Source organism: Carassius gibelio, chromosome A10, assembly GCF_023724105.1.
Source record: "Carassius gibelio isolate Cgi1373 ecotype wild population from Czech Republic chromosome A10, carGib1.2-hapl.c, whole genome shotgun sequence".
NCBI classification, from domain to species: Eukaryota; Metazoa; Chordata; class Actinopteri; order Cypriniformes; family Cyprinidae; genus Carassius; species Carassius gibelio.
In genome coordinates this window covers 6,877,531-6,902,450 of record NC_068380.1, presented here as the reverse complement: position 1 = coordinate 6,902,450, position 24,920 = coordinate 6,877,531, and the positions used below count along the sequence as shown (strand labels likewise).

Sequence of the window (24,920 nt, the reverse complement as noted above, 5' to 3'; positions counted from 1 at the left end):
TTAATGTACATGTACAGTAATGAGGTTTTCAAGGCTCGATCTGGGTAATAGATTACTGTATGCAGCTAATCAACATTTTAGAATAAATCTCATTTTTACCTTAAATCATTCCATTCATTACTTTCTGTTTAACGAACAAATATTTGGTTAATCTCATGATAAAGTGACTATTCTGCATCTTGCCATCAGTGATCTTATTTATTTCTTAAGTGGGTGACTAGGTGCACAGGAATCTAATACAATAAAACTGTTCCTAGAAAGACTGTTCCTGCTTTCAGGTTTTAAAGATGGCTTCTTGGAATTGTTCAAATGTATTGTACCATGATGTCCAGGAGAGCTATGAAAAGGAATTTAGAGAAGTGCAGTAACAGAGTGGGTGTGGTCAAACGTGAAGGCGTGGTCACACTCATACACCCCTCCCCCAAGCCACTCTCTTGTGAATCAGTGCATTAAAACAGAGAGAATCATGCATTTACAGTCAGTTTTGGTTGGTTTATTTGTGTCAGCTTTGTTTAATAGCCTTGAAAGTCATATGTGCTTAACAAGCTGCTCTGGTCAAAGAAAAACAAAACGAAAAACTTTTTGACACAAACATAAGGGTGTAAGTATGTACAATAATGATGCTGAGTGCATCAATTCGGGAATTTTCCACCAGTGTTAACACTAAACTTTCAGTTTTAGTTGATGCTTGGCATCAAAGCCCACTTGAAACTATCCTGAAACAATGCAACAAAGCATATTTACTCTGCACATTATACTACGAATGCACAGCAACTGACTGTGAAAGATTCAGTATAGTACTGTGTTCTTACCAGTTTTCTTTGGGAAAGCAGTAGTGTTTGCCCCTTAAACTCAATACCAGGCCTTTTCAGTTTCTATGAAACTTTTTGTGGTAAACCTAACCCAGGAAGAGTCTAAAAAGGATTCAGGTGCAGTCCATGGGGAAAACATACTCTGTTCTCTTTGAGATACCCAAAGTAGTACAGCACAGTTTCATTCAATGCGAAGTTCAATAAAGATTAGGAACATTTAAAAAAATATGTTTCTGGCCTAAAAGAGCCATAAATAAAATTTTATTCTCTCAATTTATTAACAAGCCACAGTATTTCCCATGGCTGCAAACCACAGCACTTAAAACTTGTATTAAAGTCCCAGTTGTCAGGTCCGCAGACCCGTCCGAGAGCTCCAGCTTTTTGACTCACCATCCATAGAAAAAACTAAATTAAACAAGACAATGAAGTAACACTAAAAAACCGAGGGCACTGCGGCAGGTTGATCCGGGGGAACATCAAATGAAAATAAAACAAATATTGAAATGAATCCTCAACCTCGTTTCACAAAGCTAAAGCTGCATGCGCCAATGTCTAAAACGCCATCATGATACCACTATTCGCTTTGAAGTTCACTCGAAAATAAAAACCATCATCATTTTTTTTACCCTGAAGTAGTTTAGAGCCCATATGATTTTCTTCTTTGCAACCACGGCTGTCCCTGGCACCAGCAGCTTGAACATTCTGCTAGACATCTCCTTCATATGGGTTTGGAACAACATAAGGTGAATAAATGATGACCCAATTTTTTTTTTTTTCGGGTGAACTATCCTTCTAATGCTGCTTCTTCGTCTCTGTACAGTTTCACACTGTTCTTACTGTTGCGTTAGCTTTAAAATATAACAGAATCCTCAAAATAATATTAATAATACCGATAAGGATAAAGATAAAATCTCTAGCAGCAATAGAGAAAAGAAAGGTCGGTAGATGTGGGACACCCCTGCTTTAAGGAAGGCGTGTGTTAGTGAAGGGAGACAAAGTCTGCGCAGCTCATCTGCCATCTGCGGGGGTTCGATTCAGGGTGAGCGACGTCATGACCTGGCCGTAACGCTCGCAAAGCTCCAGCGTGGAGTATGAAGGTAGTTTGGGAGGGTCATGAAAGCTTTTGATCTCTGTTGAGCAGTCGAGCAGTTTGGGAAGGAAGTCGGTGAGCTTCTCCTGGAGATTCGCTGGAGAAGAAAAGGACACAAGTTTGAGTTGTTATTTGTATCTGCAAAGTGGACTTACTAGGGGGAAAAATTTGTCTATATTCTACCAATTTAAATTGTTTAAAAAATTTTTTTTTAAAAGTACAAAAATTTCTCAATTAAATATTTACATACAGCGGGTACAGTGAAACTGGGAAAGGCTCATTAAATCAGTTATGGTCCCTTTGATTAAGTACCCATCACCCTGGTGGGGTTGACGCTACCTTACAACCCCTGCTCTGGTTCTGGAACTAAGCATTAACAGTGCATTAAAGTTAGTGTATTAACTAAGCATTCAAATATTTATTTGATCCCCTGCTGATTTTGTAAGTTTGCACACTTACACAGAAATGAAGGGTCTGTAATTTTTATGGTAGGTTTATTTTTAACGTATAGAGAAAGAATAGAAAAAACACATTATATAATGGTTATAAATTCCATTACCATCAAAATAACTGAACTTAAGTTCTGCAAAGTAGAGTGGACAAATATTGCAAAGGCTAGACGTGCAAATTAAATAAAGACATGCCAACAGACTAAAGGCTGTCATTGAAGAAAAAGGTAGTTCAACAAAATACTGACACAAGGGGGTGATCCACTCTCCAACTCCGTAATTCTGTTTTTTTTTTTTTTATAATATGTTTGTGTTATATCTTTCACTTGGAAGTTATAGGTTGCACGGAGTACAGTCGGATAAAACTAAAACCTTCATTTCAGGCTACAAAGAAACTAAATGTGATTGTTTTAAAGGGGGGTAATTCATGATGACATGCACCAGTAGCTTTGTGCAGCACTGGTCTGCTCACTACCACATTCAGCATGGAACTGACGTCACTCTACTACCTCAACAGTCAGTTAAACAAAGTAACTGCTCTTGAGCCCTTTGTCACTTTAATCAGACTGAATAAGCCTTTTTTTCTATCTGCACTGTTTGTTCACTTCACTAGTTTGCACTCTATCTGCCATGTGCCTTGCGCTGCTTTTTTTAACTTTATTTAAAATTTTATAAGATGTCCTTTTTTTACATTCCCTTATTGTACAGCTATATTTTATATTTGATCTAGATTTTTGGGCTCTACTGTTAGTGTTATCTGTATTCACCGGGGGTTTGAGAGTAACGTAATTTCGATTCTCTGTATGTAAGTACTGTACATGTGTAAGAATTGACAATAAAGCAGACTTGACTTGTTTTTTATACCCACTGTAGTACTCTTTCACATGCTGCTTACCACGGTAAGGAAGTATGCAATTTAAGACACAGCCTGTGACTGGCTTTGTTTAATGAATCTGCTGTTTTGAATAAATGGTTTGAATGAATGATTCAATGTCTTGCTTATTAAGACAAGGACTTGCGCCACCTACTGTCAGTTTTAATTTCATAAAGTATATCATTTTTAAAATAATTTAATTGTATTAAAAATCTATTTTTAAAACAATCTTATAGCATGATTTATGCAATTGCAAGTGCAGCATAAATGCATTTATGCCACCTTTGAGGTGCATTAAATTCTGTGCAAATAAATCTAAATGCCACTTCAGATGCAGCTTCTGTGCCAAATATGCTTATTTCGATAAGGATTTGATTTGATTGGTAACAGCCCTATAGTCTATAATCATTCTAACTCTATATACTGATTAAATATAAGAATTTGACATAAAAGACGACGCATAAGGACACTACTGAACACTATGATCTAAAAAAAAGTTTTAATATACTGAATCGAAATTTGATTTCTAAACCGAGAATCGATTTGATTGTGACCCAGAGAATATAACTGAAATTCCCACTCCTAAGACTTACGCTCCATTTCTTGGCCCAGGTACGAGCACCATCGGTTCCTCATGTCTTCGACAGCCACCATGTCTTTCTCCTCCATCTCATCCACCAGCAGCAGTGGAATACAGGCCACCACCAGCTCATTCATGATGCTCAGACCTGCATTCACTTCAATCTCCTCGCCTGTCTCAAAGAGGACAGCCGCATGTTCGTTCAACTTCTGCGAGACATAAAAAGAGCCCACAAAAATCAATGCATAGAAAAATGGTAAACACTCCTCGCTTTAATGAAACATCCTCCACATCCGAGACATTCTTTCAGTCCTCGCAAAAGGTGAAACAAGGACAACGACGTGCTTCCCGCTAATGTGTTTACGCAGTGAGTGCAACATGCTTCCTATTCCAGGACTGATGATTATATTACGAGCACAATAGCCATGCGGGGGTCACCGGGTACATAGATGGGGAGAACAGCAGTGAATTGCAAAGTCAAAGCAAATGTTTATTACAGCTGATTTACAACAGCAACAAATAGAAGCTTCAGCTTTCAGATTTGAAACCTAAAGTAAATCCAAATGCCATAAAAGTATGAAAACAGTCCATGCCCCAAGCAAAACTCTGACAGAAAATGAAAACAGGATTTTAGACTTGACAGATAAAACGTTCATAATTGTATTTGCAAAATCACATATATGCCAACTATTGCCCTTAATGCACTTTGTACTGAAATGCTAACCAGATTTGTTCCAGTCCCTGGTGTTAGAAACACTGTTTACAGGAAAGCATGTGCATTGGCATGAATAATACTGGTCTGAGAGCTGTTAGGAGCTCAGTTTGAGCTGGCTGTAGATCCGGGTTAATAGTAGGTGGTTGATTCACTCACTAGCAGGCACTCTCTGCGGTAATGTGTGATCAGCTCCTCATCGTGGCCTCTGTATGGCCCTTTTGCCAGGAGCTCTTTGTTGTACTGATAGGCGTAGATCAGGTACATCAATGCTTCCACGTAACTGCAATATAATAAAAAGAGCACATTAATATGGCTTTTTAACTAGAATATACATACATAGAAGATACATTTGCAATCCAAATAAAATATAAGGAAATTAGTAAAAAGCTGCATGATAAATGTTTCTTGAAGCAATAACTGTGGCAACCTAGAGTTAATCAAACAGAATATGCTGCCATCTAGTGGTGATATAGAAAATCAATGTGGTATGGTTTCCTCCTTTTCATTTTTTTCCATGGTTTTCATGTTCATCTTGAATGAAAAGAAAGGTCAAGATACAGAAAACTAAATCTTCACCTTTTCTTTAGGAATAATTCCAGGCCAATTAACAGAAGTACTGTCGTGTCACGGAATTTCCTGTAATCCTGATGCCACATCTGTGCCAAAAGCAGAGGCATTAGATTATTTTAAAAATACAAAATACAATTAAAATCGATCTATATGTGTATCTATCTATACACATACTTTTAATTATAATGTATATTTTTTATTATATAATAAAAAAAAAAATTTTTTTAGATACTTCCTTTTCTTACATTCTTACATATACATGATTCAATTGATGAATCTGTATCCTGCTTCCAACCTCAGTAGTTCAGAAACTGGCTTATCATTCACAATTCAATTTCAAACAGTGGGCGAACGTGGATAAGAAACACTTCGCTTACCTCGTATTCCTCCATGTTCACCTCGTCAGGCTCAATGAGCTCCAGTTTAGCACGTGCCACCTTCATGATGCTCTTACACCTGCAGGGAAGAACAGGGCCGTCACATTAGAGCTCAGGCGTGACTCAAGAGATGCTCTCAGGAACGAGCTGCATCCTCTGGCCATGAATCATACTTTATTATCCAAAACAAAATGGAAAGAGAGCGTCGCATCTGGGGCCATGCTCACATCAATCTAATTACCTCGCTCAAAATAGAAGAGAAAGAAATCAATTTGCTTATGAATATGGATCACGCTCCACACTGGAGAGTGCAGTCTGCTCTGGAGACACACGAGACTGTGTAGCGAGACACAAGACTTTCAGGCGCACAGACAGGAAGCTGTTTGGTAACACAATGATCCGAAACCACAGCGACTGCTTTAACGAGCTGATAATCACTGTCTGTGTCAGTCTGGAAGGCTCGAGATGGAACTGGCCTTTGGAAGTGTTAAGTTATCAGTGAGGCGGTCCTGTCAAGCATTGTGTGTGGCTAATGCTTGTCTTTCATATTTGTCAATTTGATGCTCAACTAACTGTATAATACAAACGCCTTTCGTAAGTGAAGTTAAAGAGTATTTCAGAGCCAAACTCGTTGGAAAGCTTGTTAAAAAAAAATACAGTGGTCCCAATAAGTATTTGGTACTTCAGCAAAAAAAAATTATGTATTATATATACATACATACATATATATACATATACATATATATATATATATATATGTGTGTGTATGTATATATAATACATAATTTTTTTTTGCTGAAGTACCAAATACTTATTGGGACCACTGTATTTTTTATTTTTATTAGTTTTTGCACAAAATATTAGTATTTATTTGTTTTAAATGAAGTTTCCCACAGCTTTTGAACAATGGTTTTCTGTTAATTTTAAAGTTGTTTTACTGTATTTTTAAAACTTTCTAGCTGCAGAAATCTTTTAGAGTTGAGCATAACTAGAAAAAAAAAAACATGGATCAAAATCAACAAAATCATTAATGTGAATTATTTTACATTTTCCATTAGTTTTACAGGCCTAGAAATCCCATTTTAAAACTGCCTTATTCTTCCAGGCTTTCTATGATGGGAACCCTGTAAAACAAATGCAGCTGGGCATTATAATATATAAATGACATCCACACAAGTGTCTTAAAATAATTACAAATTAAATTTAACAAAATTTAATTAAATTAAAACTGTAGTTTTGTGTTTTGTGTATAGAATCCTTACATAAAAACGATTTACTTAAAATTGAATATTAATAGAATAAAATGCAAAAATAAAAAAAGACTCAAAAGCAGTCCTTTTATTTTGCATTTGCTTTTTAGAGAGATGTTTTGCAGTTTGTAAATAAATAAATAAAATTACATAACAAAAACATAAACATTTAATTACATTTTATATAAAAAAAAAAAAAAGAAAAAAAAAAAAAAAAGAAAAAAGAATAATAATAATAATGTTTCATACGACTCATACCTCTCATCAAAGCCAAGGTTTCTGTCAGCGAACTGCATGAGCAGAGTTCTCTCCACAATCTTTTTGGGTGCCTGGTTGTGTACCAAGTAAACGATGACATGCTGCAGTCGGTAGTCCCTCTCGGGGGGCGTGTCCTCCTGAGCGAACCTCAATAAACGAGTGTACTCTACTTTCATTGCCTGTTAGAGATAGAAAGAAGTCGAGAGACAGTAGGAAAGAAATAAAGAGTGTCAGAGATATGCAGAGATGGATGTGTTTATTTAGAAAGTCTTAAAAATGCAAATGAGCTAGAAACAGGGTTTCTGCAGGTTTCACAAAGTCAAATTTAAGACTTTTTAAGACCTTTTTAAGACCATTATGAATGAAATTTAAGACCTATATCACGACATAAAAAAAACGTACAAAGGAAACGCAGTCTCAAAATTACTTGCAAACTAAATTAATTTATTCAAACTGAACATAGTACTGAAGACAGCTGTTGCATGCCCCATGAACTGGGATCCCAGGTATCTTGACTGCACCTGCCCGCCCTCCCAAAAACGTATGTGCAGGTCCAGCTGTTTCGTTTTGGTGGTGCGATTCAGACTTTCGTCGAACATCAGCACGAACGGTCCCGTGATTTTGGAAATTAGTTCTCTTTTTATAAAATCCGCTATTCCAAAGCGCGTAATGTATGACGTTTTATCTTTCCCGCACCTGAAGGATTTAGCGATCTCAGAGTCCGGAAACATCGTTTGAAACAATTCCCCGATTTCCTCATTCGCACTGTAGGACTGGTGTCTAGTCACCGTGTGGAGAACCCAGAGCACCTCCGCTTTTAGTGTTGGCTCTGATCCAAAAGCGACACGGAGGTCGATTGCGGGAGTTGCGGAGCTACTGTGTGGGCCTCGCCTAGGCAGTGTAGAAGTATTGCTGGAGCCGTCAGATACTTGCAAGAACTGGCTGATGGCTGTCGTTTGCTGGAGACCCTTCACAGCAGTTAGATGTTTATAACTTTTTGCATGAGACTCCAGCGCCCGTACACCCAACGTTCCCAATTTAATTGCTTTCTTGCATAAGATGCAGTAGGCTTCAAATACATTGTTTGCAACTGACTTTAACCAAGCACTAAATTCAGGTTTCTCAAGCCAAGTATCGCTAAACTTACACTTCCCCATAGCTGAATAAAAAATCCGTTTTACATCTGTCTGTGGTATCCAAGAGACTCGCGCCAATAACATGAAAGCTCAAAGCTGATTGGTGGTTGCATATTGGTCTCTTTTGTAGTCGTAATACAGCCAATTATATTTGGACTAGCGAAATAAGGAACTACAACACCACGGATTAAATAAAAAAAAAAACATTCCAAAGCGCTGCGGGAGCGTTTCAATGAGATTTACATGGACGTAGGAAAATTAAGACCTGTTTAAAATTATTTAAGACCTAGAACACAATACTCCAGCAAATTTAAGACTTTTTAAGGCCTTAAATTGTGATTTGGAAATTTTAGACTTTTTTAGACTTTTTAAGACCCCGCGGAAACCCTGTAGAAAAGAATGTAATCTTTCCATCTACAACAGAAGGTACATAAAGTAATGACTGATTTGGTGCATCTGATTGTAATGTCTGTGATATGACTCAAACATCTTTAGTTGTAGAAATAAGAGCTTGCGTGCAGAGTGAAAGTACACAGCTGGACAACAAGTGAAGACAAAAAAAAACAACGCCTATAGAGATCTGCCAATGAAACAATTACGTTAAGTTTATTTGCTTAAATAGAAATGCACATTAATGTGTGTCACAATTAGCCAAAATAATATTTTTCACCTGTAGACCCTTGACAGAATGTTAAAAAGTCTAACCGACAACACACTATATTCGCTTAGCACCTGCTGTTTTAAATGATTTTAATGAAGTAATCTTTAAAGTTTTAATTAGTACGCGACGTTTTCTGCCATGTTGTGTTACAGCTTAAGATACCAAAAACAAATGCTAGTTTATATAAAAATAAATAAATAAATAAAAAAGTTCTCTCCCAAGTGCTTCCACTGCATCCAGCATTGAGTCAGAGCATGTTTCAGAGTATGATTCAGTGGGCTTTATAACACTTTTAATTGGCAGGAAATTACTTGTCTTTAAAAGTTTTGGTTCAACATACTTACCTGTTGATCAAAAATAGCCTTAAACCTTATTATTTTTTATTTAGTAACTTTCAGGAAGGTGTACTGATTTTTGCAAAACAATTTTATCACTTTGATAAGAAAATCTTATTTTGCTGGATAATTTCGGCATTCTTCTTTGGTAATTGATCAAGCAGGTTTGTTGGAGCATACATACATCTCCAAAGAACCCCTAACGTTTCTTCAAGAAAAATATTAACTTGTTTTAGCTTTAGAGGCGGTGTAACAATTTATGCTGTGCACTGTATATACACACACATACATTCACACACACAATTATAATTATTGATTAATTACAAATGAATTGCCAAACCAACACATACAAATTATTTTACAAATGACTACTTTGTTTATTCGGTTTAATCTACAAAAAATAAATTTAATATAATTTCATTTTATTTTCAAAATACCATTATAATTGATGATTAAATAACTGGAGGCTGATATCAATCCAATCTTAGGTGTAAACATACTTTATACACACTTCTCTATTTACATTGGATAATGAATAATATAATGAATAAATAACATTAACAGCATAGTAAAACAGGATGCAGAGGGTTGTCACAGCCTGCAGTGTAAACAGCGAGCTAACAGAGATAATGAGATGCGCAGGGGGAGGAGGTGTGGTCAAAGAGCTAATGTGATGCACAGGGGGTGTGGCATGCTGCAGGTCATGTACCTTGAAGAACGCTGCTTCAGGCCCACACTTGTCATAAACACTCCTGGATTTGCCAATGGCCATTATGACACCCTGCATGTTTGGGGTCATCATCGCCTGCCCAAGGAGGGAAGGATATTACTACACCGGCTACGCCTCCAAAACTCTCATTGGCCAGTCCGCATGCCAATCACACGACAGCTCAGCCACCAGCGAATGAACTCAAGCCAACCCATTGAAGTAAACGAATTAGCTTTGAACAGAAAAGCTCATTCGAAGCCATGCCCACAGCATTAAAGATGTTTAAACATTCAAAACAGGATCATCATGCAAGTTAATGTGCCTTTGCTTCTTTAAATAAATAATGAACACCATAGTGAGCTGTGTAGACGGTACATTTAAGTGAAAATAATACTATGATCTCAAGCTTGCGCTTCATGAAGGAAAAATAAGTTGGGCAAAACAGAACCTTTCCTATTTTGTAATGTTTTACCAGGGGCAATGTTAGTAGTTTGGGAGTCCGCTGGGAGTAGCTTGCATATAAATGTTAATCTGTAATGGGTTTGGCATGTTTGGCAGGTTGTGAAAGGGATGCTGGGAGATTTAGGGCTGCACGCTCATGACCAAACGCTGCCTAGGACTCTACCTCATCATCATAACCTCCCTCCTTCGACTGAATGACAAAGGTTCCTACATTAGGAATGGCCACCTCCACCACCCGCTGAGGTGAGGGTGGAGAGGAGGCGGAGTTGTCCTGCTCAGGGTCAAGGGGAGGACAGGGGTCAGAGGTCACCTCGCTGTCGGGATGTGATGACTGAGACTAAGAGAGACAGAAAGAGAAAAAAAAAAGCTTTCCGAAAGAGAAAGCGGGCTAGAACTGAGAGAGCATGTTCATGTGTGTACTAATTCAGTTAATCTTTCTATTTATTCATTCATTCATTAATATTATTATTACCATTATTAAAATTATCTATATTATCTAGATCATGGATACAAACTTTCCTGGTTTGTTATGAACCAGATTTGGTACCATCTGCCATCAGTGTCACCACTTTCAGTTGGGATGTTCCTGATTGGCTGAACAAACGAATAGCTCTGTCCCAAACCGTTTTGCTTTTTCAAGGGAAATCTAACTATTGCTGCTCTCATTTTTAATTTTCTGAAATGAGACAAGCTCGATGACAGATGACGAATGCAACCTCCGAGACAGCTTGTGAATTGCTTAGAGTTGTCTTATGTTAAACTGGGATAGGAGAAAAGTATGTGGGTAGTAGAAAGTCCATGTACTCTTTTAATTAATATATTAAAACAAATAATTATTCATGAATTACAAATTAATTGCCAAATCCAACACAAATTAATCAGAACTCAATCTGTTCCACAAAAAAAAAAAAAAAAAAAAAAACTATTAAATATAAGTACAATTTTAATGAACAACATGTTTATATATATATATATATATAATTAATGATGAATTTCAAATGAGTTGCAAAACTTCACACATAAAAACGGTTTTATAAATTATTATTTTGTTTTCTGGCCTTAAACAGAATTAAATTTCACCTACAGAAAATATATATATTTAAAAAATTACAATTTTGTTTTCTCCTTAAAAAAACTGAATGTGTATGACCTACAAAAATAATTTCATCAGTATCAATACTGCTGTCAATCCAATCTTAAGCATCAGAAAAACTCACAGTCCCTCATCAGCTAAAGCAACGCACACTTCTCTATCTACAGTGGATAATGAGTAATGTAATGAACGAAGAACCTCATCTGCATAATAAAAAAATAAATGCAGAATTATTTGTAAAAAGAATTGCACATTATTCTGATGGATGAAGCAAAGCGCAAATCTGATTGATCAGAACCAAATAATAATGTGTTCCTAAGAGAGATGATGAAAGCATAAACAGTGTGACATGAAAACTAACACACACAATTTAAACCTACTGGCCTTTGTTCTCATTTGCAGACATTAAAGTTTGCCCTACATCCAACTACAGAACTTTCTAAACGCACACTTTGAAGAGTGTTTTGGTCTCCAGAACCGACTGACGGACTCAGACCTTGTTCATCATGTGTTTATGTATGTCTTACTGTGTTGAGCAGGGCCTCTGGACTCTTCTCATCATGCTCAGCAGCAGCTTTGCTGATGGCTCTCTCGGTGTCATCCTGCAGGTGTTTGGAGTCTCCGGTGGGCGACTGCTGCTCCATGTACTCTGGGTCATGCTGAGGGGCTGCTGAGGGAGCACAGAGTCAGTTTCCATGAGTTAAAGACACTTGTTTCAGATTCAGACATGTGAAAGGCTCACCGGTGTTGTCTGGAGGGCAGGGTTCAGTGCACATGGGTTGGGCGGCCACACTGGCGGCGGCCAATGCCAGTTTCTCCTGCTGGAGTTTGCGTGCTTGAAGAGCGTCCCACTCCTTCATCTCTCTCTCAAAGAGCTTGTTATCTGCCTCCACATACTCCTTTAGATCAGGAGGGAGCTTGTCCAAGCCGCTGAGCATCTGCCCTGTCTCTTTATCAAACTCTTCTGAGACACACAGAAGCACAGAGCCATTTCACAAACACACATGGATCGAAATGTGAAGACATTTTAACTGCTGTTTTATTTATTTTTTCTTAAATAAAGCTAATTATGACTGTCAGTTTAAAACGGATCCCAACAACGAAAATCTTAATTACCAAAAAAAAAAAAAAAAAAAAAAAAAAAAAAAAAAAAAAAAAACACTGCTTCTTTGAAAACACTCTGAATAGGGGGTTGTCATATTTTAATATTTAGCAGATTTCTAAAGATACAGATAAACATAGATACATAAATTAGGGAGGAATTGGAGTGTCTCTTAAAAATAAAGAATCCATTTATTAATTTAAAAATGTAAATTATTTTTCAATTTGTCTAAGAAACGCACATAAAGTTGTTCAAAATATAGTTAAATGAGACAATTTAACAAACTGACAAATAAAAACACTTTAAAACTGGTTTGTAACAATAAAATACATTAATAAAATAATTTGTGCTTTAAACTGCATTTTTAATAATACATTTATTAATTAAATACGCTGTGTTAAACATTATTTATTTTGCAATTTAAAAATATTTTATTTTTATTTTTAAACTAATAACTAATCACCGATTGCATTTTATTTTTGAGTGGAAAATAGAAGTTTTTAGATTTCACTACTCAGCTCATTACCTGTGTTGATAACTCATAAGAGACTAATAAATGAGTAAACTTGCATATGTGGATTAGGTTACCTTCGATAAGAAAGGGCTTCTTATCATCAATGTACATGAGGCAGTATGCACTGGCATTGCGATATCCACCGAACGAGTCTCGCACCAGCTCCTCCCAGGATGACTTTGTCACCGAAATATCATTGTATTTCATCCACCGCTGTTGATGTGGGTCAAAGATGTATGCCCAGTAGTGACCTGCATTAGCCTGACCCTCGTGGACTAAAACGGCATGCAGCCGGTACGGCACCTGAAACGCATCATCATGAACAAGATGAACTCATTCTGGGGTAATTTCCGAGATGGTTAGAAAATTAAATGAGATCTCAAAAAGCTTCTCACCTGCATCATAGACTTGTCAGAATACATAAGCTCAATGGTTCTGTGGATTCTAGATATACTGGCCTGCAGATCTGACACACACCAGACAGAAACATTGCTACAAAGCCCAACGCAGTATAAGCTTATGTTTGCCTGCATGCGTGTTTGTACCCCTGGTGTCATTCTCCACCTCGCTCCTCCAGCGGTGCAGACAGCCCTCCAGCACCCGCAGCTCCTCCTCTGTGATGTGCCGTGGGGCGGGGTGCATGGGTAGATCTGGGGGCACACGAGACTGAGTGAACGGTTTATGGATCAAAACCCGTTGATGTTGCTGTGCCTGTGGACCAGAGCTGGAGCCCTCGGCTGGGACAGATGTATCCGGCTGCTCCCCTGTGCTGAAGTCCATGCAGAAAAACACTTTAATATCTCACAAATGTATTAGAGAAAAAAAAAGAGCTATTCCAAATAAATGTTCAGACTTGGACCAGGTGAAGAAACTTGCCATGCAGAAGGTGGCAGATGTGCAGTCGTGCCAGCAGGTGGTGCTGTTTTATTGATGTCCTCCACAGGAGACGTGCACACAGGCTTGCTGGACGCAAACTCCATGGCATACTGAAGAACATCAGCCAGAGGAAACCGCTTGGGCCCTGAGCCATAGCTCAGATACCTGTCCCAGAGAACATTTTAAGAAAAAAACGGATCTCAAATGAGAAAAGGGTTAGTTTTCTATAACCAAAAGCAGAAATATGAAACAGAAAGTCAGTCGGTATCCTCAAACTCATTCTTCAGGAACATTTCAGCCAAAACTCAACATGTGACTTGTGTCTTTCCATTAACAATATAAAAGCTGCTTTCATGTTGAAAGCTGGAATTGTCCTGCTATGCAAGGTAACAGCAAGTTCTCTCTAGATCAGGGCAGAGGCTAAACAGAGTTAACAAACCTCTCAAGTCGCTGCTGGAGAACAGTCAGGTGCTCCTTTAGTCTTCTGATCTCCTCTCGTTTTATCCGTGTGATGTCTCTGTTCCTGTCCATGTACCTGGAATCAATTACACAAGATGCAGTTACACTGAAAACTGGAAGTATTTGGTGTTGCATATACAGGATCATTGTCATTTGATGTTTCACAAAACATTCAAAAACACAGACAAAAGTCATTTAAAAAACATTTACATACATTCATATATACTGAATTTTCTAGACTATAAGTCGCACGTTTTTCATAGTTTGGCTGGTCCTGCGACTTATAGTCAGGTGCGACTTATATATTAAAATGAATTTGACAAGAACCAAGAGAAATGAACATAGTACTGAACCAAGAGAAAACATTACCATCTACATCCACGAGAGGGCGCTCTATGCTGCTCAGTTCTCCTGTAGCCTACACTGAAAACAGAGTGCCCTCTCGCGGCCATAGACCGTAATGTTTTCTCTTGTTTCTAAATAAATGCGACTTATAGTCCAGTGCGACTTATATATGTTTTTTCCCTCATCATGACTTATTTTTGAAAATACAAGTATGAAAATTAATAAATTATTTAAAAAAAAAACACCATTACCTGTCCATGTATAGCATGGAGGGAAACTCTAGCTTGTTGTGAATCTTCTCAGGTCGGCCTAAGGTTTGATTAAACTCAAACCTAGACAGTTCAAAGGTCAAAACCGGTGGGAGTTCTGTGAACCAATGCTGAAAAAAAAACCCCACCAATGATTAGCATATAACATATAATGTCTTATTTGACCACACATTTCAACAATTAAAGTAGGAAAATTCCTTTGATGTCTTTAAATGAATTTGATTGATTTGATACAGATTTTCAGTTTTCTCCAAAACTAGAATTTCTTGCCTTAAAAGAAACATTTTATTTCCCAGAAATCTGTGTTTAGCAGTATTTGAACTCCAGCATGCTCCATGAAAAGCCATCCATGTAAGCCATCCCAACTCCGCCTCCATTGCTAGAATGAACACTGGTGACCTGATCACATTTTGAGCCCTGAGAGAGACATGATGTGCTGGGCTTTCATTAACATCCCAGCCTGTTGGAGTTGAGAATAAATGTACACCAGAGAATCTCCTTCTTTATTTGCACTCAGCTGAAGTAATTAGCAGGGAGCAGCTGCAAAGGGATCTGCCTAAGGCAGCACTGATGACTGAAAAGCCATTGTGTAACATCTCAGTCAGAGGTCATGTTTTTTTTTTCTTGCACCTCAAAGATTGTGATTGAAGGAGTAGAAGGATTATCTCAGAAAAGGGAACGGTTTAAAATGTTTGAGCACATCGTGGTGCACTGGGACAGAAAAAAAAAAAAAAAAGAGACCAGAGACAAGCTCTCTACAAACCTCTTGCCCTGATTTGGCAGAGTTCTCGGCAGAATGCAAAGACTCGATTTCTCCCTCTATCATGGCTGCCTCTAAACACTCGTGCAGATCTTTGAAGCCGTTCACCTGCAGAGGGTACTGTCCAAACATCTCAGTGTTTTCAAATTTCTTTCCTGTAAAAACACACTCAAGTTTACATCATTGTCTTTAGTTAATACCCAAACAAACATGCAAATTCTATGGTTTGGTCTTGTCCAGAAACATGCTACATTGTATGCAAAAATCAAAATGCTCAGGAAATGTAATAACCACACGGTCCCGTTATGCATATTTTACTTTATTACACTATATTTGTTATTATTCGGCTTTATTATTCAAAGCTTTAATTTTCCGCAGCCATTACTTCAGTTTTCAGTCACATGATCCTTCAGAAATCATACGATATGCAGATTTAGTGCTCAAGAAACATTTCTTATTATTATCAGTACTAAAAACAGTTGTTCTGCTGTAATACTTTTTTTTCTTTTCAGGATTCTTTGATTAATAGAAAGTTTAAAAGAACAGCATTTATTTAGAATAAAAAAACTTTTGTAATATTACAACTGTCTTTGCTTGATCAGTTTAATGCATCTTTGCTTACTACAATTATTATTATTTTTTTTTTCTTTTACTGTCCCCACACTTAATGTATGATTATCCGGACCATAAACCTTTGCATTTTAAAACAAGAAATAGTACATTTTGTGTGGTTTTACTAGGTTTGCAAAAATATTTGGATAAATTTGGTACTCAAAAGCCATCAAAACAAGTGCACAAGGTAAACAATCTTGACAAGGTAAAAAGTTAATCAACTTAACATGTCTGTATGTAACCAGTATGTTTGTACGTACGTTTAAGAAGCCCAACACCACTCTCACATCAATGACCATTACATTGTTTTAGAACTTGGGTTCTCCACATTACATTAACGCAAGGTCACTTTTCATCAACTAGGAGAGAGGGCTCATACAGCTGATGAATATTCACCTTCCAGGACGCCAACAGCCAGAAAACGGCCATAAAACAGGTCAACCATCGGGTTCTTCGGCTTCTCACCCTCTCTGTGTAGAACAAGAGCAAACATGGAGTCACATGGGGCTGGAAATGGTCTGAACTAGAGGAGTCTGTGTCCTTTGGCGGTAGGAGTCACATGAGGACTGTCTTCAGCAGGAATTTAACGGTGCTAATTGAAGTCATAAATATTAATGTACCACATTAATCATCATTAATGTCTGGTCCAGCTGAATTTGTGGTGCGCTCATACATCATTCTGACTGAAATGACAGGATCACAGAGATGCAGTGGAAAGCCTTGTGAAATTGTGATGGTCATCAGATATTCTAGGGGGACGTATATGGGCTTACCTGTCCTCCTCTGCCTTTATCTGAAATGCATCCTCTAGCCAGTCCAAGAGTTTATGGGTGAACTCACTCACATCCTGCTGTACAAACAAACACCCCAACTCATATCCCGAACAAATGTATTCTTGTTTTAACTGGTCTCAATTTTTCCCTGAAGCTCACTTATGAGTTTACTTTTTATATTGCACCAAAAAATTTCATTTTTCATTTTACCCATTCAATGATCTTTGGAATGAAACCAACTTTTTGTTACTAAAAGGTGTACTTTACCTTTAAGATTATATATTTTGTATGTAAATGACAGAAACTTACCTGCTGAGATTCACTGGACTTAAAGGCGTCTTTGAGGATTTCCACGGCCCTGGATGGGTCCACATACTTTCGCTTGGAACCCACCAACAAAGAAAAGAGGTGCCTCAGCTCCTGCATGAAGGGCAGGTTCCTGTGCTCCTATGGGAATGCAAATGGAGACCAAATTAAAAAACGGCGGAGCGTAGCACCAGCAAAATCAAGGTCATGGATTTGATTCCCAAGGAGTACATGACTGATATAAAATTTCAGCTAAATGCATAATGTTAAATGAAACACTGGTTTTGGGATGTTGTATATTAACTTAACATTGAAATAGGATATGATGGCAAATTGTTTAGTGGATTTGGATGATAAGAGTTGATTAGTTAGGTCTGTCTGCTTTCAAGTAAGGTCATCTTTACCTGACAAACATCTCAATAATGTCATACAAGGTCAAAAACCTTCACCAGATCACATTATCTGGATTTTCTTCTTCGGAGGACACTTTTAATTGATATTAGATTAAAGTCTAGCAAGAGCTCAGCAGATGAAAGAAAACGAGCAATAAAGAGAGAGGACATGATGAATTCAGGGCTCTGTGGTCTTCTATCAGTAGATGAGGTTAAGCTCAGATTAGTGGCCATGTCTGCTGACCCTGTTCACAGGCTCAGGGGCCCCAGAGGAACATACTGAAGAAAGAAATCACCCAGACAGCAGCCAGCCTGCTGAGCCAGACACTGTCCACTACTTCTTTCACTTTTAAAAGCAGTCCGGAAAAGCGAGTGTGACAGTTTAACAGCTAGAATATAGGGACCTTGAAAAAGCACTTCCTCTGCTTCAGCTCATCTGGTCAAAGGCCAGTCAGATGGATGAAAACCAGTGCTTGTAAAAGTACGATAATGTCACAGCATTCAGCTGAGGCTCAAACAAGGTCACAGTTGCTGGAAGTGTGTCTCGGTGAGAAATGGATTCTTATGGCATGTGAGCTGGGTATCGGGTGGCAATCTCACCTTCTGAATGCGGGGCAAGTCCTGCATCCGTGCAGGGGGCGAATAATTCAACACCAGCCTCTGGAACTCCAGCAGGTTAAAAAGAGACTGAAACATATAGATAAAAAGATAAATATCAGTATTTGAGATTAGTGCGTGCCAGCTCTAATATTAACGCAACCCTGAGATGATCCGTTGGACAAAATAAAAAGACTGCATGCGTTTCCCCCTAAATGCATTTGGCATTTTTCTCACGCTTTGTTGAAGTGTGACTCCAGTTTCGTTGTGTGAATGACTGACGGACTGTTTTTGGTGACAGATTCACACATTTAGTGTCTCGTTGTCCAGATCTATAAATCCACAGAGCTGTGAGTGCCAGAGCAGCTGCTGTTCTTCACGAGTCGGGTTACACACAGGAGGTAAACAGCATGTGACAGTACTCAGCGATCATTACTCAACTATCAACATGGTTCATGTTCTGACATCGCATAAGAGACACAAACAATCAGGCCTCAGTAGAACCTGAAGTCACCTTCAGAGTTGTTTTAATACATACAGACAAATAGGAGTACAATATTAATGTTGTTTGGTAGTAATAAATAATTACAGGAATAATCAATATTAAATGTAATAAATGAATAATATAATAAAAAACAATAAATTTGCAATTGCAATTACCAGCGTCATATAAAAGCAATTAAAACACTTAATTCCAAACCATACAATTTCACCACTGTGTATTTTTTTAGCTGTTAACAGAGAAAACAATATACTCATGGATAATTTTGTGTGTGCCGAAAGTGGTTATTTTAATATTTTTAAACACCCTGTACACACACGCACACACACACACCAAAAGTTTGAGGTCGGTAAAATATATATATATATATTTTTTAGAGGTTTAGAATGCATTTATTTGATACAAAAACATTTTTTTCTATTAAACTTAAAATAATTATTTCCATTGGTGGCAAAGTTAATATTTTAGCAGCCGGTACTCTAGTTTTCGGTGTCACATGATCTTTCCGAAATTATTCTTATATACTGATTTGCTGCTTAAGAAACATTTCTTCATTTTTTTCTATTCTTTAAAGTTGAAATTTTTGAAAGCTTATTTTCTAAGTTTAAAGTAACCTTGCTGAATAAATGTTACAAATGAATTTCTTTCAGAAAAAAAGTTTCTTTAGTTTCTTGCCATATTTCATCTACTCCAGTGCTCTAAACTTGATCCAGCAAAATCTAGATGCACATTCCATTTCATCTTCTCTGAATTAAATGTGCTGATGCAATTAACAGCACTGATACAGCTGTACCTCTGCATTAATAACCGCAAAACAAGGCCACTCGACTTCATTCAGATCTACAACACAGGCGGGACAACCATAATCGAATTGTCTGGAGTATTATCAAATTAAAATAAGACACAATTAAAATTAATTCATTAAACGGTCTTTTGTTGTTTTCCAGTTCATTAAAGAAGCAAATGTGTTTCCAGTTGTAAAGTAATCACAGCGGCTGACACGGACCTGTATAACTGCACTGAACCAGCACGTGTTCCCCACGTTCTTCAGCCCTACGGGACAGTTCTCCTGCCTCTTCCTATCGTGAGGGTTGGGTGAATCGCTCCATACTTCTGTGTGTGTGCGCTTCAGGCTGGCCTTGTTCTCAGCAATGCTGGCCTCCAGGACTCTGAAGCACATAGACACCAACTTTACTCCTGCCTCTTTACACTTTTCTGTATTAAAATGTACAATAATACTAAATATTCAGCAGGATAAAAGTTAAAAGTACAGTTAAAAGCCCACCTGCTGATAGCCTGCTCTTCATCAGTGATGCCCGTCTCCCTGAAGGCCCTGTTTGACTCCTCCAGACTGAGAGCGATCGCCCGCTGAAGGTCATCTTTATCATCTCCAGTGAGATCAATTACATCTGAAACAATCATAGGAACACTGAAAGTAAACAAAGTAGGTTACTAGCAAAATATTTTTATATATAATATTTATATAATATTTATATTATATTTCTTAAATAAATAAATTTGACTTGTTTCCACATACTGAATTGGGATAGAAGAAAAAATGTATAAAGAAATATTACAATCTTGACATCATCCAAAAAAAGAAAATTATGTCATTAATGACCCTCATGTCATTCCAAACCTGTAAGACCTCCGTTCATCTTCGAAACACAGTTTAAGATATTTTAGATTTAGTCCGAGAGCGAAGGAATCACTCGATGTAACCGAATCCTTTTGAAACAGTTCACCAAATCGAACCGAATCATTTGAAACGGTTCAAGAAGATCCGGTTACATCGAGTGATTCCTTCGCGCACCAGATATCACTAAACTCCTGTGTTTTGAACTCTCTCACAACAGACACGGAAGAGAAGACAATGCTGAATAAAGTTGTAGTTTTTGGACCAAAATGTATTTTCGATGCTTCAAAAAATTCTAACTGACCCTCTGATATCACATGGACTACTTGATATTTTTCTTACGTTTCTGGACATGGACAGTAGACCGTACACACAGCATCAATGGAGGGACTGAGAGCTCTCGGACAAAATCTACAATTTCTTAAACTGTGTTCCGAAGATGAACGGAGGTCTTATAGGTTTGGAACGACATGAGCATGCGTCATTAATGACATAATTTTCTTTTTTCCATGAACTAACCCTTAAATGAACATTTACACAATTTTCACTCAAATATTTTAAAGCCTAACAACTGATGAGGCATTTACTAGATTTTGAACAATTTTGTGAAACAGCTAATGTCAAGAACATCTAAATTGTTAAATATCATCCAATAAATCAGCATGGCCTAGAGGTTATAACACTGTCACATGAATATCTCTTAAGCGCATGTCGAGAGTTTCAATAAAAACATGAGGCCGCATGCCAAACTAACATTCCCTCCATCAGCATTCTCTCAGCAGTAGGACTGGAGATGGTTTCATAATCATCTGAAGCAAGCTGGGAGGAGTGGCAGGCTGGCTCTTTAAAAGGTCTGGCTCTCTGAGATGACATGCATGTAGTTATAAGAGAGCTGCCAAAACTCCCACTGTTACGGGTTACATGATGTTTCATCTCTTTCCTTTCAGCAGGACGTGTGGAATAAATATTAGTTCTCTGGTTTGACACAGCGGAGCGCATTTACTCCTGCACTTTAGAAGATAATGAATCAATCCTAAAATCAAACTTATTAAGTTCAGGCACTAAAGCACAGACTGAAATCTAAAGCAAATAAATCAGTTTTGCTGTCAGAAACAAAGCATTTACTGCTGGTTCTTCATTCAGATTGCATTGGCGCCATGGCATTTCATTGTACTGAACCACAGAGCAGTGTAACCTTCCCCTGGATTCCAGCCCATCATTGTTCTGAGATTTAAATACGTACTTGTGTCAGCCTGGCTGCCCACACTGATGTATCGATCATTGGTGATTTGGGCCGTCTGGTAATATGTGGCTTCATCTTGCTGTGGGACCTTGGCGTTCTTCTCAGTGAGAAAGGCCACCGCCTCGGCTAGGTCACCATTACTGACCTGGACACAAATACAGATGTTCGAACAGCTTTCATTACATGCAGTAAGAAACTACTTGTCTTTGAGCAAATAACATTAAATTTGCATCTACCAAATCTAGTTATTTAGAGAGTTAATGAAACAGATGGTTCACCTGCAGTGCCTGCTGTAACAGCTGAACATCTGTAGTTCCAGTAACTTCCCTCAGCTGGTTCAGTAATGTCTGCTGGTGCTACGAGAAAAACACAAGAGAAACACATTTCTAAACATCAAAAACGGACAAATTCCAAACCAAATAAATGATTAAAAATTAAGGAACTGCACATTCTAATGTTGTGGTGCTTGAATATCCTTTCTAGTGCTTTATTTTTATTTACTTAAAATTGTATGTCATTTCAATATCCCAGGGGAGATAAATATAATATCCATGAGCACACCTGTTTTACCCACTACTAAATCTCACTTTTAAAAACAAGACAACCAGTATTGGTCATTTTACATGTCTCTTCCTGTCTAAGTGGGGTGTTTTATTTATTTTTTGGCAGAATAAGCTGTGAAATGGATCAAATGTTGAAGAGTCCGGCTCTGCAAGACCAGGATCCAAATCACCAGCACCACTCAGCAACAAACAGAACAACATCTCACACCTCTGGCTGGGAAACCGAGAGTACTGGCCCTTTATCTCAGTCCTGGCTGCATTCAGGAACGGCATGAGTCAAAAACAGACTTGTGCCAGGCTGAAGAGGGAGGAACGGCACTCCTCCCTAGACTGAAAAACAGTATGACTGATCTGTTTCTACTCGTCTAACCATTGCTTTGGGCTCTACCGAATTTTATACAAATGTTTTTCTGTTTGCTTCATAATAGGTCTAAGATAGTAACATCATTACATAACAAACTAATGCACTGACCTTTTAATGCTTTGTATGCTTTACGTTCAAGATATGACATGAAACGTTTTATGTGCGGTGCGTGCACGTCCCAACCCTCTGAAGGAGGCACACCCCTCCCTGAGATGGGCTATGCAACACACATTTCTCAACAGTAACACGATAAAGCAACACAAGCTTGTAGCCAAATCAGGGCTGCTGAAACTTACAGTCCGTGCACTTTCAGTTTATGCAAAATACATCGTTTTATATTCCCCACCACCTGCTGTAACTAGTTCAGTTTAATTAAGATCACTTCTTCAGTAACTGCATTATACACTGATAAATTATCTGCCTATTAAACTAAATTTAAATTATTCTATTAAAAACCAAAGCAGCCCCTCAGTGAGCACTTTACAACCACTACAAAAAAGACATACAGATTCCATTTTAATCTACAAAAACTAGACAAAAAAAGAAAAGCCTAACAAGAAAAGCCTAATTTTTACAAACAAATAACACCATAAAAACATGATATTAAATTTAAAAGCTAAAAATGACAAAACAAACATAATATAAACGTTTTAAAATAGATGAAATTGAAATCCAAGAAAGCCCTGATGTTTACAAAAAAAATGAAATAATGACATAAATCAACCAGACTAATGTTTATGAACTAATAAAACTGAGAAAAAAAACTACTGACACGTCTACTCAACAGCCTGTTTACAAACAGAAGAAATTGAAACCGACATAAAAACTAACAAGATACAATGTCAAGTTTAAAAACAGATTAACACAAAACCACGATTCAATCAACATGAAACGGCGAATGTTTACAAACATAAGGACGAAAGTATGAATAAATGTTATGAAGCAGCAGTGTGGGTGTCAGAACATAAACAAACCGCTAACGTTACACGAAACATAAACTCCAACGTCACATGAGACAACATAACACTGCTGAACACTGAGACTTCGCGGGGTATTTAGTGAGATTTAAGAGCGTTTTGATGGGGAAGTTTAGTAGCTTTAGCTATGTTAGGACAAAGGCGACTGATTAACGTTGAGTTTAGCAGATTTATGCTGTTATGTATAGTTGTTTATTGTTTTAAACTGTTTAACTGATTTAAAACGCATACGTGTGTAAACACAAATAGTCCAGCGTATAAAAGCAAAAACAGAAACGTGAGGCGCGGCTAATGTGATGCGAACACTAGGCCTCAGCAATCAAACCGAACCATTGGAACTTTCAACGCGCCCATAAACCTGTTTGTGACACCAAACTAACCGAGCCGAGACGAAACGGACTGGGCCGAGCCTGATATGTGTGCGCGCGCGTGCGTTACCTTCTGAGAGTGCTGCTGCAGGACATTCTGCTCCACGGTCATGGCCGGTTCCGATCCAGACGAAATGGACTCAGGTTAGAGGGAGAAATCGGAGCATACAGGGATTAGAGTAGTTTGAAATGGGAGAGTTTAAAAAAAATAAAAACCCTGTACTCCTCGGCGCTGCAGAGTACTCGAAGAGTACAAACAATGCTCACATCTCTGACATCCATTAGTTGGGTCTGAATCACATGCGCGCGCGACTACGTCATAGCGATGGATATAAACACACCCCTACTCGCACACAACAAAACAAAACAATGCACCCATAAACAATAATCTAATAAACAAAGACTTGACTAAAAAAACAGATGTTATTTCCTAAAAATAAAATACGATTGCCTGTACACGCGCACACACAAACACACACACACACACACACATATACAGTATATATATATATATATATATATATATATATATATATATATATATTATGAAACACAAAATAATTAATAAAACTGTAAGAGTTAATATCCAAAAATAACAAAACTTTGCTTTTGGTCAACATAATTTAGGGTTTAATTATTAAATTGTAGTGAACTGAAAAGCTATTTTAAACATTTAGCCCATATGGCAACATGCCCATGTAAATACGGTATGCAGTATGACGTAGGACATATTTTTGTCAATCACACAAAAAAAGAGGGGCTTAGATTAAGCCATATTTGTCCATAGATCATTTTGGACATTTAATTATATTTTATAACCGTGCCTTAGAAAAAAACATTAGTTTGTATCTTGAGACAAACCAATTACACTGACAAAGACCTATATTAAGG

The 24,920-nt window shown here is 37.6% G+C and overlaps 1 protein-coding gene across 7 annotated transcripts; it reads right to left on the bottom strand.

Moving 5' to 3' along the window:
* Positions 1–471: 471 nt before the first annotated feature.
* On the bottom strand, positions 472–24,369 carry LOC128020964 (ubiquitin carboxyl-terminal hydrolase 25). Of its 7 annotated transcripts, none has more exons than XM_052607796.1 (26): positions 24,100–24,350; positions 22,036–22,113; positions 21,758–21,902; positions 20,164–20,287; positions 19,885–20,047; positions 18,380–18,466; positions 17,391–17,528; positions 17,082–17,158; positions 16,705–16,778; positions 15,700–15,851; positions 14,919–15,046; positions 14,303–14,398; positions 13,864–14,028; positions 13,533–13,756; positions 13,383–13,453; positions 13,062–13,290; positions 12,114–12,332; positions 11,899–12,041; positions 10,442–10,615; positions 9,817–9,912; positions 6,976–7,154; positions 5,468–5,546; positions 5,097–5,176; positions 4,677–4,800; positions 3,819–4,014; positions 472–1,999 (listed from the first exon to the last, which is right to left on the bottom strand). In XM_052607796.1, the coding sequence occupies exons 1-26, from the start codon at positions 24,139–24,141 to the stop codon at positions 1,821–1,823; spliced, it is 3,462 nt and encodes a 1,153-aa protein (XP_052463756.1). In that variant the 5' UTR covers positions 24,142–24,350; the 3' UTR covers positions 472–1,820. The 7 variants fall into 7 exon arrangements, with proteins under 7 accessions (XP_052463756.1, XP_052463754.1, XP_052463755.1 ...); XM_052607794.1 differs by having other exon boundaries at positions 12,114–12,335; positions 24,100–24,349; XM_052607795.1 differs by having other exon boundaries at positions 11,899–12,038; positions 12,114–12,335; positions 24,100–24,349.
* Between the last annotated feature and the right edge of the window lie 551 nt (positions 24,370–24,920).